The 15,617-nt window shown below is 44.3% G+C and overlaps 1 protein-coding gene across 2 annotated transcripts in view; it reads right to left on the bottom strand.

Moving 5' to 3' along the window:
• Positions 1–17: 17 nt before the first annotated feature.
• Positions 18–15,617, bottom strand: part of large2 (LARGE xylosyl- and glucuronyltransferase 2) — a 122,438-nt gene continuing 106,838 nt past the window's right edge. For both annotated transcript variants that reach the window (XM_005752718.2, XM_005752719.2), the window contains 11 exons: positions 15,488–15,611; positions 12,791–12,962; positions 10,415–10,519; positions 10,118–10,230; positions 9,581–9,706; positions 9,023–9,178; positions 6,089–6,252; positions 5,724–6,002; positions 4,838–4,984; positions 4,545–4,740; positions 18–957 (listed from right to left, as the gene is read on the bottom strand). In XM_005752718.2, coding sequence (XP_005752775.1) covers positions 760–957; positions 4,545–4,740; positions 4,838–4,984; positions 5,724–6,002; positions 6,089–6,252; positions 9,023–9,178; positions 9,581–9,706; positions 10,118–10,230; positions 10,415–10,519; positions 12,791–12,962; positions 15,488–15,611 — 1,780 coding nt within the window. In that variant the 3' untranslated portion in view covers positions 18–759. The remainder of the gene's footprint in view (positions 958–4,544; positions 4,741–4,837; positions 4,985–5,723; positions 6,003–6,088; positions 6,253–9,022; positions 9,179–9,580; positions 9,707–10,117; positions 10,231–10,414; positions 10,520–12,790; positions 12,963–15,487; positions 15,612–15,617) is intronic.

Below are 15,617 nucleotides of genomic sequence, written 5' to 3'. Positions count from 1 at the left end.
ACACACACACACACACACACACACACACACACACACACACACACACACACACACACACAGCACATCCCTGAAGCACACAGAAGAAACTTAAATCGTTTGACCAGGACACTATGGATTTCTTTATAAGAGGTCAGAAAATATAGAAAGAAAAAAAACTGATTCTTGTGTAAAGCCATAATCAAAACATTGTAAATGCAAATGCTCACTATCATTGGTTCAGATTTGCACTGAAGAAAAAAAAAGAAAAGAAAATATTAAATATCTTAGTAAATATCAGGAAAGTGATAAGGCTTAAATCTTTCTCCAGTTCGACGTGCCTCCCAAATATGATTCCTAATGTCGGAAGTTTTTCCCCCAGGTGCCAAATATCCAAATATCCGTGGAGATCGACTGGTTCACTGTGTGTCTGCTTGAAAAAAGCCCTGATTGTCAGAACAAATTGTAAGAATATGGTTGTTGTTTCCTCGCCTTAAAGCTAGTCCCATCAGTTTCCACTCTCATCTATTGTCCCCTTCGGCCGTGTCAGAGTCCCGTGTTACAAATCCGCAGCTGTGCTGTCCTGTTTTGGTTTTCGTCTCTGCATCCGGTCCTCAGTCACTCCGAGTTGCAGTCGACTGGAGAATTAATGCACAGGAGCCCGGGGATGCTCAAAAGGGCTGTAAAGCTTATATCCACACTCGATACACTCCAAGCCCCTCCAGCGTCAGTACACGTCGGAGCTCGCAGGGCTGACAGAGCTGCTCTTAACAAGTCTACTTTCTAGATGTTTCTCTGGGCAGTGAGGTACTTGAGAGCTGCAGAGCCATACTTCCTGGACAGATCCTGGTGGAACTCATCCTTCAGGGTGTTCAGACAGTTGCGGTAGCTGGAGCTGGAGCGAAATTTAGAGATGTCGAAGCTGGGAGCGTGGGGCATGTGGATCATGAAAGCATTCGGCAGGACCATCAAGTCATACTCCTGAAAAAAAGAAAGAGATGATAAATGGAGAACAAATGCATTTTCAAATGGCTTTCAGCCTCCACTCACAGTTTGGGTAAGTTTATCAAAACACGATGGGACGGGTTAAATACTCCCTTTAAGAATATTAATTTTATGCTACAGTCACGCGGGGGAAAAGCCAAAAATGATGACCAAAATTATCGAGAGTGTGTACACTGAACTTGCAATCTTTGGTTGCCCAGGTCTGCAACAGGAAGGTGATAAAATGGCAATAACATGGAGTTCATCTGTTATCAGCTTGAAATTTAATGGGGACAGGCTGGCAATTACATGCAATCTCTTTGTGACAATATGGCAATTAACTGTGATCCATTGGTAAAAAATTGCATATCTTTCCCATTACACAGAAATTCATATTAAATCTCAAACACACATTGCTCCACAATATGGTGAATGGATGTGGACAATGCTTCATTTTAGATTTAGGCTCCATACTGCATCATGGTTAGATGGCTGCTGGAACACAGTCATTTCCCAGCTTCTGGGATGCATAAACTGTACGTTATCTCCCACGAGGAGCATGGTTTTGGTTCTGCTGGAAGTCTTTTTCCTGTTAAAATATGGTGTTATTTTTGTGCCACTATTCTGAGCGCACGTAAAAAAAAAATTGCAGGCGCAAGTGTTGCATTTTGAGGAGAAATGTATTTTGAGGGAAGAAAAGCTAAATTTGAGTGAGCCAAATTCATTGCTGCGTGCAAAAACGTATTTCAGTGTTTGCTATTATCCACACACACACACACACACACAATAGCAGCCCCTCTCACTCAGTTTTTGCATTTGCGCTCGCTCCCAATGTGTTGCTCGCGCTCTCAACATTTCTGCCCGTGCGCGCTCAGCTCTTTCTGTACACCGTTATATTTGTGCCACAAAACCAGCCAATCACAGACTTGGATGCAAAAAAATCTGATTGGCTGTTCTGGTCTCCAATCAGCTCGAAATGACGAAATGCAATATCCCAGAATGCATTTCGTCCCAAACTCAAACGAGGCAGTGGCGGAGGAACACAGAGTGGCGGAGTTTGAAATATTACTCTTTCTGGGTCACATAATAAACTTTTAAGATATTTTCATGCGAGAATGGTGCTGTGTAAACTTAAAATCTCTGCTCGATTCATCAAGACATCACATATTTGCATAAGTGCTCTAACGTTTTCGGAGACGCCTGTTAACCACCAGCTGACTGGGTGGGAACTCGGGTTAAACATGATGTATGAAGCTGAACTGACAAAAATTCGGCCGACTACACCACCATAAATCATAAAGCCTTTGAACTAAAACGAACGATGTTGTGACAGTGATGTACACATGTATGATTTGTATCAGCTTCATGTTTCCAAACCGATATCATGGTCAGCAGCTTTTACAGCTGTGGCTCCAGCAAACATCAGCTGATACTAGAAAGTAATATTAAATAAATTCTAACAACAGCTGATCAAGCTTAAACGTGCTGCTGTTGTTTAGCGCGACATCTGCTGGTTCCCTGTTTCTGGCGCGAAGTGGGTGATAAGCAAACAAGAGAGACGATCAGCTGATCATTGATAAGTTTCATGATTGAAGTAGCAACAGAAGAGGGAGGGGGGAGAATGAGAGAAGAAGAGGCAGCTGCGCACCAAAGACAGAATAACTCCAGATTTGGTGTCTTTTTCATTCTCACTGAAGTCCGGGACGAATCGCGTTCCTTTTCCCCTCAATACGGATGTATTGTAATTGGTCCAGCCCAGAGTTGATCATGACCATTTGGCTAATCCACCACCTTTCATTGTTTATACTGTTACAAAAACAAACAAACAAACATAAAAATGAAAAATCATCATCGGCCCACCAGGCATATGTCCAGTATGCCCAGTGGCCAGTCCAGCTATGCGATCAGCTGGTGGTTAACAGGCATCTCCGAAAACGTTAGAGCACTTATGCAAATATGTGATGTCTTGATGAATCGAGCAGAGATTTTAAGTTTACACAGCACCATTCTCGCATGAAAATATCTTAAAGTTTATTATGTGACCCAGAAAGAGTAATATTTCAAACTCCGCCACTCTGTGTTCCTCCGCCACTGCCTCGTTTGAGTTTGGGACGAAATGCATTCTGGGATATTGCATTTCGTCATTTCGAGCTGATTGGAGACCAGAACAGCCAATCAGATTTTTTTGCATCCAAGTCTGTGATTGGCTGGTTTTGTGGCACAAATATAACGGTGTACAGAAAGAGTTGAACGCGCACGGGCAGAAATGTTGAGAGCGCGAGCAACACATTGGGAGCGAGCGCAAATGCAAAAAATGAGCGAGAGGGGCTGCTATTGTGTGATAATAGCAAACACTGAAATACATTTTTTGCACGCAGCAATGAATTTTGTTCACTCAAATTAAACTTTTCTTCGCTCAAAATAAATTTCTCCTCAAAATGCAACACTTGCACCTGCAATTTTTTTTTACGTGCGCTCAGAATAGTGGCACAAAAATAACGCCATATTAAAAGAGACTTCCTCCTTCCCACTAAGGATCCTGCTCATAGGGGATCACTGGGGTACTCTCTGTAATATAGTAGGACTGTTGCCTTATTTTAAAAAAAGCACATGAATGTTGCTGTGAAGTTGCTCAATCATTACATTACACTAAAGGCATACAATAATTTATATGACACTGAGTAAAACAAGCATCTGAGATCCTGTAGCCCAGCCAGACTCCCACATACTGACTGTGAGCTCATGTGACACACAGATTACAACTGCAATTAAATTTAATTACATGATACATTATGCATATGAGGCACAGACCAAAGACCATCAGCAAGAAGCTCGATGAGAAGGCGATTAATCAGAAATTGAAGAAATATAAAACGACCATCACTCTCCCCTCTGTCTGGACCTCCATGTGAGCTCTTGCCTCATGGGGTGAAGATGATCATGAGAAAGATGGTGGACCACAGACACCAAGAACACCACACTGGACTGATATCTAGCAGCGCTTGCAAGGTCCTTCTGTTCAAGGAGGCACGTGACTTAGGTTTAAAAATCCAAATGATTCAGAAAAGGCTTGGGAGAAAGCTGTGTAGTCATATGAAACCAAAATCAAGCTCTTTAGCATCAACTCGATGTGCCACGTTTGGAGAAAGAGAAAGTCAAGCATGGAAACATTATACTTGTCTGCTAAGGACGGGACAACTTCATGGACATCTGAGTTGACAAACGATCGGCGAGAAACACGAAAGGATTTACTTAAATCAGTTTATAACTGATTACTATCCCCCCACCCCACCCAGTCGTTCTTCCCCTGCCATCTTTGACTAGATCAGGGCTGCCCAATCCCAGTCCTTGAGATCTACTATCCTGCAGCTTTTAGATGCATCCCTACTCCAACACAGCTGAATCAAATGGTGTGATTACCTCTTCAGCATGCCATCAAGTTTGGCAAAGGCCTGATAACAAGCCATTCAGTTGATTCAGGTGTGTCAGAAGAAGGATGCGTCTAAAAGCTGCAGGACGGTAGCTCTTGAGGACTGGGATTGGGCACCCCTGGACTAGATTATTGTGTACATGAGCACGTTTACCTGTGCATCCAGCTCCATGATATGGGACACCTTGTTCCAGCCAAAGCCCACAAAGCGCTGGTCGTACTCAGGACATTCTCTTCTCACCACAACGTACGGCTCAAAGTCTGGCTCCCACTCCACCTTATAGGGCGTGGTGGCCGTTCGCCATTTGGCATAGTTGGTAGGTGCGTGACCCTTTGGCCACACATGATACCTGTGACAGGCAGGAAGAAGGAGACATTGCCAATTAAATAATCCTCCAATCATCATTGACTGATCAGAAAAGTTCATTTTGGTTTGTAATTAGAAACCTGAAGGTGTAGAGAGTCCCCATGTCCAGCATGGAGAGCAGCTCGGCTTTGGATTTGGGGAAGGACAGACGGTAACGAAGGGTCTCGAAAGCTGGAACCACCAGAGCCTTCTTTGTGTGAGCCATGTCCATCTGCACCATAGACTTTCTGCAGCAGCAAACAGGAAGTGAGAGGCAGCTAAAGCAGCATCTATCTACCAACAGGGATGACTAAACCCTCGAAAACAGGATTGCAGTCTGAAAGTTCAAAGTAAGTAAAACTTCCAGAAATGCCATGAATAATATATAATGAATGATTTTTGATTCTTGGTTAGGAAAACTACTCCAAAAGGATTTTATGCAGGACTCATGACTCACCTCTAATGCTGGGCTCAGACTACACAGCACTTTGTGATCAGTGCGTCTCCTATTAGGCGGATATAATCGAGTCAAAAACACTCGCAATGAATTGGCAAATAGACAGAAAACCTAGACCGAATCATGGCAGGAATATCCTGGTGAAAAGGGGGGAAACGACATCTCTTCTTTGTCCAATAATAATTTTAAGGAGTGTTAAAATATGTCTACTCTTGTTTTCAGTTCATCTTGTGTAGCAGGAGAGCGTCCTCACTGAGGAGCAAACACCATTTCCACTCGCAGCAATAAGGAAAATGAGTCAGCGCCGAACCAACGGATGTCACAGCGCAGCATTACAACCTCTAAGCACAGCGGAAAGTCAAGGTGTAGGCATCAGAGTTCATTACTCTATTTTATTTTAGTCAGTGGTAAGGTAAGGGTATCAGAAGTACAGTTATAACACCACATCTGTATGTAACACTCTTCAAAAAAACAAAAAAAACAAAACAAGCCATGAAAAGGTTTTCTTACAACAGGACAATTGGACTTACCTCAGGTAATCATAGAGACCGTACATTGGCAGGAAGTCCACGTCAGTCAGGAACACGTAGGGTGTGTTGGCATTCTTCAGGGCCACGTTCCTCACCAGGTTGACCGGGTAGAACTGGCCCTCCTTGTAGACAATGTGGTAACCCACGTTCTTGCGGTTCTTGAGGACCTCGGAGGCCTGGGCGTAACGCAGGAACTGCTGAGCCTCAGCGTCAGACATGTAGAGAGCTAGGCTGATGGGGCCTTCCCAGTGCTTACAGATGGCTTCCAGCATCTGCAGCCTGTAGCAGGCACACACGGTCATTTCACACATTTTAAAGCACACAGATCCAAGCCAGGAGACGATTACAGTACACGGGTTCAGTACCTGTCCATGGAGAGCTGGGCCACCAGAGTGATGTCAGTGTTGTCCTCAGTGGGCGTGTAGTCATACTGCAGGAAATACAGGTGAACTCGGTGCACTGTCAGTCGCTCTCGACGGAAGTCGTAACACTGATCGTCCTCGTCCAGCTCCTCCAGAGCCTTTTGTAGCTGAGCAAAAGTACACACAGTTACAACATCCATCCATCCATTCGCTTCCGCTTATCCTTTTCAGGGTCGCGGGGGGCGCTGGAGCCTATCCCAGCTGTCATGGGGCGAAAGGCAGGGTACACCCTGGACAGGTCGCCAGTCTGTCGCAGGGCCACAGTTACAACAATTAAATGTCATTTTCAATTTCCTTTATCTTCTAACCCAACGGTCCCCAACCCCCGAGCCACCGGCCGGTACCGGTCCGTGAGTCGTCTGTCATTAGAATAGAATAGAATAGAATTCCACTTTATTGTCATTGCACATGTCATAGGTACAGGGCAACGAAATGCAGTTTGCATCCATCCAGAAGTGCTTTAGCCATGATATAGATATATCTTCCTTCCTGTAGATGTCCTTTATGGCAGGAAGTGGTGCTCCGGCGATGCGTTGGGCAGTTTTCACGACCCTCTGCAACGCCTTCCGGTCCGAGGCAGAGCAGTTCCCGTACCAGACTGTTATACAGTTGGTCAGGATGCTCTCGATGGTGCAGCGATAGAAGTTCACCAGGATGTCTGAGGACAGGTGGTTCTTCCTCAGAGTCCTGAAGAAGAAGAGGCGCTGGTGAGCGTTCTTGACCAGCTTGGAGCAGTTGGTCGTCCAGATCAGATCCTCGGAGATGTGAACTCCCAGGAACTTGAAGCGGGCGGATGTGGGTCAGCATTCCTCCTGTAGTCCACGATGAGCTCCTTGGTCTTCTCAGTGTTAAGCAGCAGGTTGTTTGTGTCACACCACTCACCCAGACGATCCACCTCCTCCCTGTAGGTCACCGTGGTGTCATCTGCAAACTTAATGATGGTGTTAGAACCACCGGCAGGTCTGCAGTCGTGGGTGAAGAGGTTGTAGAGGAAAGGGCTCATCACACAGCCTTGTGGTACACCGGTGTTCATTGTGATTGTAGATGAGCAGCGATTATTCAGCCGGACATGTTGGGGGCGGTTGGTCAGGAAGTCCAGTATCCATTTGCACATGAGGGAACTGATGCCCAAGGTCTGTCAGCTTCCTGATGAGCTGTGAGGGGTGGATTGTATTGAATGCTGAACTGAAGTCTATAAACAGCATTCTGGCGTAGGTGTTGTTGTTGTCTAGGTGTGAGAGGACAGAGTGCAGTGCGATGGAGACTGCATCCTCTGTGCTCCTGTTTCTGGCGGTATGCGAATTGGTGGGGGTCCAGGGTGGGGGGAGACAGGATTTGAAGTGTGCTAGGACCAGCTGCTCTAAGCACTTAGTGATGATGGGGGTGAGTGCTACTGGGCGGTAGTCATTGAGGCTAGATGGGTTGGAGTTTTTGGGTATTGGGACGATGGAGGTGGATTCGAAGCAGGCCGGTACCACAGCGTGGGCCAAAGACAGATTGAATATGTCTGTGAGCACTCCTGCAAGCTCCCAAGAACACGCTCTGAGAACACGCCCGGGGATGCCATCAGGACCTGCAGCCTTGTGAACATTGATCCTGTTCAGCACCGCTCCTACATCGGTGGGGGAGAGAGTCAGAGGTTGGTGGTCTGGCGTCATGTCTGCTTTGGTTGTGGTTGTTGGATTCCCTCGCTCAAAACGAGCATAAAAGTTGTTGAGCTCATTGAGGAAGGAGACATCAGAGGATGCGGGGGAGGGTTTGGTGGTCCTGTAGTCTGTGATGGTCTGGAGTCCTTGCCACATGCGTCGGGGGTTGGAGTTGGAGAAGTGTTCTTCTACCTTCTTTTTGTAATGGTGTTTGGCTTTTTTGATGCCCTTCTTTAGATTAGCCCTGGCTGTACTGCAGGCGTGTGCATCTCCTGACCTAAAGGCGGTGTTGCGGGCCTTCAGGAGGAGACGAACATCCTGGTTCATCCAAGGCTTCTGGTTGGGGTACATGGTGATCCGTTTCTGGGTGGTGACACTGTCTGTGGTTTTGGAGATTAGGTGAGCAGTGACTCTCAGTAGTAGTGGAGTTCATGCACCAAGCGTTGTTAATATAAATGCACAAACCTCCACCTCTGGTCTTGCGGGAGTCATCTGCTAGCCTGTCGGCTCGGTGTGTGTGTTAAGGCTCGGGTGTGAAATTTATGGTTTTCAGGGTTTTTATCGTTATTTTTTTAATGTTTTTTATCGTTAACTCGGTTTTCCTGGATCTTTTCCCTAATATTATCAATGAATCTTCTTTTTTGGTACTGGTTTTATTTTGTTGTATTTATATGCAACACCTTAAAGGCTGGTCCGTGAAAATATTGTCGGACATAAACCAGTGGCACAAAAAATATTTTCTGTCTCTGTCTGTCCTAGCTCTCTCTTTCTTCCCCAAACACCCTCCTTTATCAAAAAAACAAAACAAAAGATAAAAACATATTGCAAACAAGATTTGTCCTGCAGACTAATCTCATGGGAATCGACTGGAAAACGATACATGCACATGTGTTTAGCTGACAGGTAACATCATAAATATTTAACAAATAAACTTCACTACTACTACTACTAGATACTTTTGGCAACAGTGGAAACCACGACGCTGCCCCCGTACAATATTACTCAGCAAAGGCCACAAAGTGAAGTAGAGACAGATCAGCTGACCTCAGCTCGGCACAGCCCTGAACTGGACGAGCAGATAAGAAAACAGGTGGATGTTATTGTTTCCTGCCTGACACAGTCTGAGTGATGTTTGAAATATTTTCCCCCAATGTTAAATGATTACTCTCAGATGTTTGCTACTGTCACAAATATCGCCCGTGTGTGTGTGTGTGTGTGTGTGTGCGCCAACCTTGACGCTCTCTGGACTGGCCTGCGTCGGGCAGCCGAACAGTTCCCGTCTCAGCAGGTTTCCATCATACTCTAAGAAGGTCAGGTAGAGGTTCCTGAAGAACTCCACGTGTTTGTTTTTGACGCGGAGCTTCTTAGGAGAGTTCCAGTGGATCACCTGAAACCATAACAAATGGTAAATGGACTGTATTTGTATAGCGCTTTTCTAGTCCTTAAAGCGTTTTGGGGTAAGCGCTTTACACAACCAGTCATCCACCCATTCACACACTGGTGATGGCAGCTACATTGCAGCCACAGCCACCCTGGGGCGCACTGACAGAGGCGAGGCTGCCGGACACTGGCGCCACCGGGCCCTCTGACCACGACCAGTAGGCAACGGGTGAAGTGTCTTGCCCAAGGACACAACGACCAAGACTGTCTGAGCCAGGGCTCGAACTGGCAACCTTCTGATTACAAGGCGAACTCCCAACTCTTGAGCCACGATTGCAAGTTTCTGCTACTCAGCCTGACGGCAGCCTGTGGCAGTGAACGACAAACCTGATGGTGCGAGCTGGCGTACCTTGAGGTCAGACACCTCGGTGTAACACTGCTCGGAGCGCGTGTGATCAGACAGCTGAACGTTCCAGAAGCAGGGAAGCTGGTGCACCAGGACTGGGTTCTGCTTTATGAAGGCGTTGAATATGTCCTGCACACAGACAACACACCGCTTTATCAAGAGCCTCGATCCTTTTAACACTAGGATTACTTTGTAGACATGCATAGATCAGAGCTGCTGATGTTTGTGATGATGTAAACAGAATCAAATTTGTGAAAGCATGACTCATCGTGGCCTCAGGTTCTAATTCTGCAGCCCTGCTCTCCAAGACAACAAAAAAATAGTCTTTAAAAAATTCAATAAAGCTCAACAAACACAAGACTGTAAAACACCAACAGCTCGTCAGTGCCAGGATGATGCCACTGATGAGCTGTATACGTGGGCGCCGAGGCGACGGAGTCACAATCAAAGGAGTCCTCACCCAGAATCAGTTACAGTGAAGGCCACAGACTGATCACGGTGTGTAATGAGTTGACAATCCTGTTTGGAGGTATCCCTAACCTGATCAGCGAGTGATGTACTGAGCATGCTCATAAGTTCCCTCTCTGCCGTCAGCCTCCACATCTGCTCCCAACCGATTCGCCGCAGTCTCTCCAAGTACAGAAGAATGACGCCTGAAACCACAAAGCAGGACACTGGCTAACAATGTGACATTAACTTAAAACGTTCACTTTGGGCTAAACGTTCACTCTTCAAACACTGAGGTTCTTTGTGCTGTTAGGAATGAGACGACATCAGGTTCTGTGCTGTTTGGAGCAAACCTGCCAGCCTCAGAGATTCGATCAAAAACCTGTTTACCTGTGTTGAAGCCTCTTCCCAGCGCAGGCCACGGTTTGTGGTTTTTCCATAAGTTGCCCAAGTACCAGTCACTCTGATTCTCCACCAGACCAATCACCTGCTTATCTGTGAATGAAACAACCATCAGCTGAGGAGCAAAAATTTCAGGAAACATTCTTCTTTTTCAAAAAGTTTTTCCCCTCAACAGTTCACAAACATAATAAACTTAAATGAGCGTCAGTGTTCACAGTAACCAACTGCTTTCATCATTCATTCAGCAAGTTTAAAATAAAATTCTAATTTCTTATTTGATAACTGATATCGAGGCGTCACATACTAAACAGCAGTCACTCTGCTGGCAGCGTCTGCCCGCTAATGAATCTAAAACCCACAGATACATCCGTACATCTGTGGTCTGCTTGAGGAGATTTTCAGTAACAGTAACTTATTGATGGTTTTCGATACGTGTGATTAGGGATGGGTATCGTTTAGGTTTTATCCGATACTGGTGCCAAATCAGTACTTTTGAAACGGTGCCGGTGCTTAAACGGTGCTCGAACCGGTGCTTAAAGAATGGAGAACACAAACTTTGTCCAAAAACCTCTCATGTTCAGCTGTTTTTTTTTTTTTTTTGTAAAAAGATAACAATGTTAGCCTTTTCTGCAGCTATGGGGCATATATGGTATCACTCTTGGCTGGAAGCAGGGCTTAAACAATGGAAAAAAAACACAAACTTTGTCCAAAAACCTCTCATGTTCAGCTGTTTCCCACTTTTTCTTTGGTCATTTTAGCCTTTTTGTCCAGGGTGAAGGGAGTATCTGCCATCAAACAAGAGGACAGCCGCATGTAGCTATGATCATGTTTGCTAGTTCACCTTACATGCATTAATGTAATAACGTGGTTAGCCTACTCAACGTAAATTACACTCGAACAACATTAAGCGACTCACGCAGAGAAGAACGGCTTCTGCTGCCATCATCATCCTCATCATTTCTGCTACACTGGCAGGGCTAGGGGCCAGGACTCTATTCTTCGGGTTTTTGGGGGATGTTGCTCCGGGTCCGATAACTGGCAACCCACCCAACGTGCACAGTGTGAGGTCTCGCAGCAAGCTATCAAATACGGCGCATTTCTCGGCTTTTAAAAAAAACGCTATGCGTCGCCAGGTGTTTCATCGGATTCTTGGTGTTACCTCCTTTGACAGTATCACAGTATCAGCTTAAAGCACTTGTTGCAGGCTGCTGAGTTTGCATATTTTGCTGTGAAGTACAGCCAGACTTTGACCGCTTCGCCTTGGACATTTTTAATCTGTAGCTCTGCTCTAACTGAACGTACGTACCTGGCCCCGCCTACTATCCTCGGAAACGTAAAATGATTGGCTAGAATCTAAAGTGTATCACAGCTCAGGGAAAAAAAAGCACCGAAATAAAGCACCGAAATGTGCGCTGCTTTTCGGTCTGGTTACTACCGTTTATGTCAGAACCGGACACCGGTACCCATCCCTACGTGTGATGGTACACAGCAATCCTAAAAATAAAAACAGCATTGATTTGAAATTTTCATAAACCCACAATTTATTCACAGTAGCACACAGAAAACAAAAGTTTAAATTGAGATATTTTATTATTTCATGAAAAAAAAAAAGCTCATTTTGAAATTGATGGCAACAAAAGAACATTTTGTAACTAATTAGGCTAATTGGCAACAGGTCTTTAACATGGCATAAAAAAGAGAAGCAGAGAGGTTCACAAATCTGTAAAAACTTCAACTTCAAATTCTTTGTGGAACAATTTCAGAATAATGTTCCTCGATGGAAAATTGTGTCTAGAGTACATAATATCATCAAGCGATTGTGTGAATTTAAACATTCAGACACATTAACACTCCAATGGATAGATCAGAGAGCAACTTGGGCTAAGACGGGGATCGAACACCAACCTTCCAATTAGCAGATAACCTGCTCAACCTCCTGAGCTACAGCCACACCACATAGTCAACACATCCTCTGGACTAAAGAGGAAATCGGTCAGCTGGCTTGTTATCAGCACTCAGTTCAAAAGCCCGGATCTTCGATTGTAGGCCGGTGCATTAGCGTCTGTGGAACTGGCAGCTGTTGTTACAAAGAGACCGAATGCTACAGTGCGATAAACATGTCCTGCTGCCATAAAAGTCAAAATGGGCTAACATTGTCTCATTTTAAATGTGGTATAGCGTGCCATGTAAATAAAATATGGCTTTATGACATTTGCAAATTGTTGGGTTCTGTCTTTATTTATATTTTAAGCACCATTCCAAGTTTTGGAATTTCACAAATTTCTCATTTATAGTTTGACATTTCTGTGTGTCAGACTTTTTGGAGACTTTTTTTTTTGTCAATGTCAGGTTTGAGGATCTCACCAGTAAACTTCCTAAAAATGCCCCAGAGTTCAGCGATGTCCGTAGCGAAGGTGATGTCTGTGTCCAGGACGATGACCTTCGACAGGTCGGAGGGCAAAGCTTTGGTTAGCGTCAGCTTCATCAAGCCGTAAATACCTGAGTAGTGTTTGTTGGGTATCCACGACACTTCGGACTGAAACGAGAAAAAAATGCAACAGTAACTCTTAAAGCTGTTACAGCTCTGAGCTGTTCATTATGTATGAGCGCAGTTCCAGTATGTGGGCTAAGACAAAGCCATATAAGGACATTCTGGCAAAGCCTCAATTTGTTGGGTTTTTTCCCTGTATCTGCTAAGAGACTCTTTTAATTAATTCTCCTGATTCTGAGTAATTGTATCTGCATAAGTGAATCATCTGCAAACATAATCGGCTTAGAGTCTTGGCTGTTTTTCCCTGTTTTAGTGTGAGTTAATGGAAGCTGAAGAGAGAGGCTGCGGGTCGAGGCTTCTGACAGCACAAAGGACTCATTGTTTAGCACTAAGACTGTGAGGGAGAGGAGAATGTGATGATGTGACGGGGGTGATGCAGGTTGGAAACACAAACAAATTCAGGCTTGTTCCCTCCCCACCACTCCGACAGAACAGTTATGATTTTAAAATAAATCGTTTGGCGTCTTTGTGCTCAAGCGTCACTTGACTTTTCGAACTTGACAAGCAGTCGTTTCTGTCGAGTCAAAGCTCCTGTGGTGATTGTTGTCTTTAAACTTCGAGGAGGTGGATGAGCGGCTCAGAATCACCGAGCAGAAGTCTTAATTCAGTGACACTTAATTGGATGTTTTGACTGTTTTTGTCCCAGTCCCAGTGTAGATGGTCCCACACTGCTTGGACACCGATCCATGACTGACGGAGTTCCACGTTCCACGTTCCATGGACGTCTTTACTGTCATCTGATATTTGGGGTTTTCTCTGTATTATTCTGGGGTTATCTTAAAATGTAACATGCCTTTGGGCAACTGTTGCTGTGGGGCAGTGGATCAGGCAGTTTATGTATCAATCCTGCAATTCATCCCAGGACTGAAGAGGGCAGCATACACCAATACAATTACATATACTCTTGTTCTACTCTATATCTGAAGGAGGCGGACGTCAACAAGCACTGGAAACACCACACATGCCAATGCAAAAAAGTACACGTGAAAGATCAAACATGTGAAAAACGCATGTTACCATTTCGAGACAGCAAATGTTTGCTAACATTATATAACTATATGAATGTGTTATATCAGGGCACCACTTTAAATACAATGATAACTCAACAATAACCTTACCTAGATCAAATGAGTGCATTTAACTTTATTTATACTTGGTTTCCTCACATACATCAACTGATCTGGCCTAAATATGGAACACTTGTACACCACTGTCTGCAAGCACTTGTGAGACTCGTAATCTCTAATATCATGCAGCAAAATTTCTGCCACAACTTCACCTACTTCCAAGGTGCATGGAGAGGATGAGAAACTAACAACGCATGAACTCCAGCAACACTTAAAAGTAAAGAGGAACAACTTTCTTAACTGACCAACATGTGTCGGCTTGTGGCTTTCATCAGGGTCATAGAAACAGATAACACAATTTGTGCTTAAATAAAGGAAACAGAAAAAAATTCAAATTAACCAATCACATCTTCATAGGTAAGCCAGCTGACAGCAGTTAATTGGTTAAGTCACAGGCCAAGTAAATACTGGACTAGACCATTAACGTAAAGGGGTGGGGGGCATAATCCCCACCTATCTTATCATGATACATCTGAGAAATACATAAAAAGAAAGAATGTTGAAATTATACAGAAAAATATTTATCCTTAGATTCATGAGAATGTTTGATGTGATTTCCAGTGTTTGTGTGACCGTGGCCAGTGAATTAACAGGTCAAGAATAATACAAGGAGAGCAATGACTCTGTCAGTATTCATGTTCAGGCTTGAGGCTCCGGTGTTATTAAAACCAGTGTTCCTGTAGCTGTGTGGTGTATGTGGCACAGGAAATCAACAAAAACTAAGATCTCTGACTACAGAGATGACATTTTCTGAATCTGTGCATCATAACATGTATAAAACTTTGAATGTATAAAGTTTATCTTTAAATTGAATAAACCTAAGAGCTGCATGTTCAAAATAAACAACGTAGCATAACTTTAGTTATTACTTAACGTTTTTGGGCCGTAAGTCTGCATAACTTTTTAAAATAAAGTCAAATTTTACAATGTGTTGCATTGTGCCTTACCAGAAGGCTGGGAACCCCTCAGCACCAACATGAGTACAATCGAAGCTAAATGGGAGCTTGACCCTTTATCTCATCCTAAAGTAAGATCAGAGAGCTTTAACGATGTTCTGATCTCTGCTAAAGTGACAAATGATCTGACAAGCACATAGACACTAGCTGTGACCTCCTCTGTCAGACTCTTAGAGATGCATACTGTACCGTGCAGCTCTTATTCTGTCTCCCACTCTTTGATGCTCTGCAACTATTCTGGTAAAGATTTGGAAATATATTCAACGGTACCCTCACAACTTGCTGTTGCTTTGAACTGTGCAGGTTTTCTTTTGATGTGATAAATTTAGGGTCTGACTTTGACTCACCTTGTCTAACAGACAACAGGAAACAGGGCTGTGTTAATGTATTTGGATGAGGTTTGTGTACTTTCAAGGCGTGCTCTTACCTTGAGTTCATCTGCATCGTAGAAGCTGACTTGCACAGATGGAACCATCCAGGACTGGAACAGAGAACTCAGGATTCGATTTGCTACTGTGTCAGTGATAAAATGAAAGTGAAGAGGATTTCTCCTGAAA

Source organism: Pundamilia nyererei, unplaced genomic scaffold (assembly GCF_000239375.1).
Source record: "Pundamilia nyererei isolate P.nyererei 1_Seehausen unplaced genomic scaffold, PunNye1.0 scaffold00375, whole genome shotgun sequence".
Taxonomy (NCBI): domain Eukaryota; kingdom Metazoa; phylum Chordata; class Actinopteri; order Cichliformes; family Cichlidae; genus Pundamilia; species Pundamilia nyererei.
Note: the sequence above shows the minus strand (reverse complement) of the source record. Positions and strands in the feature narration are given on the sequence as shown.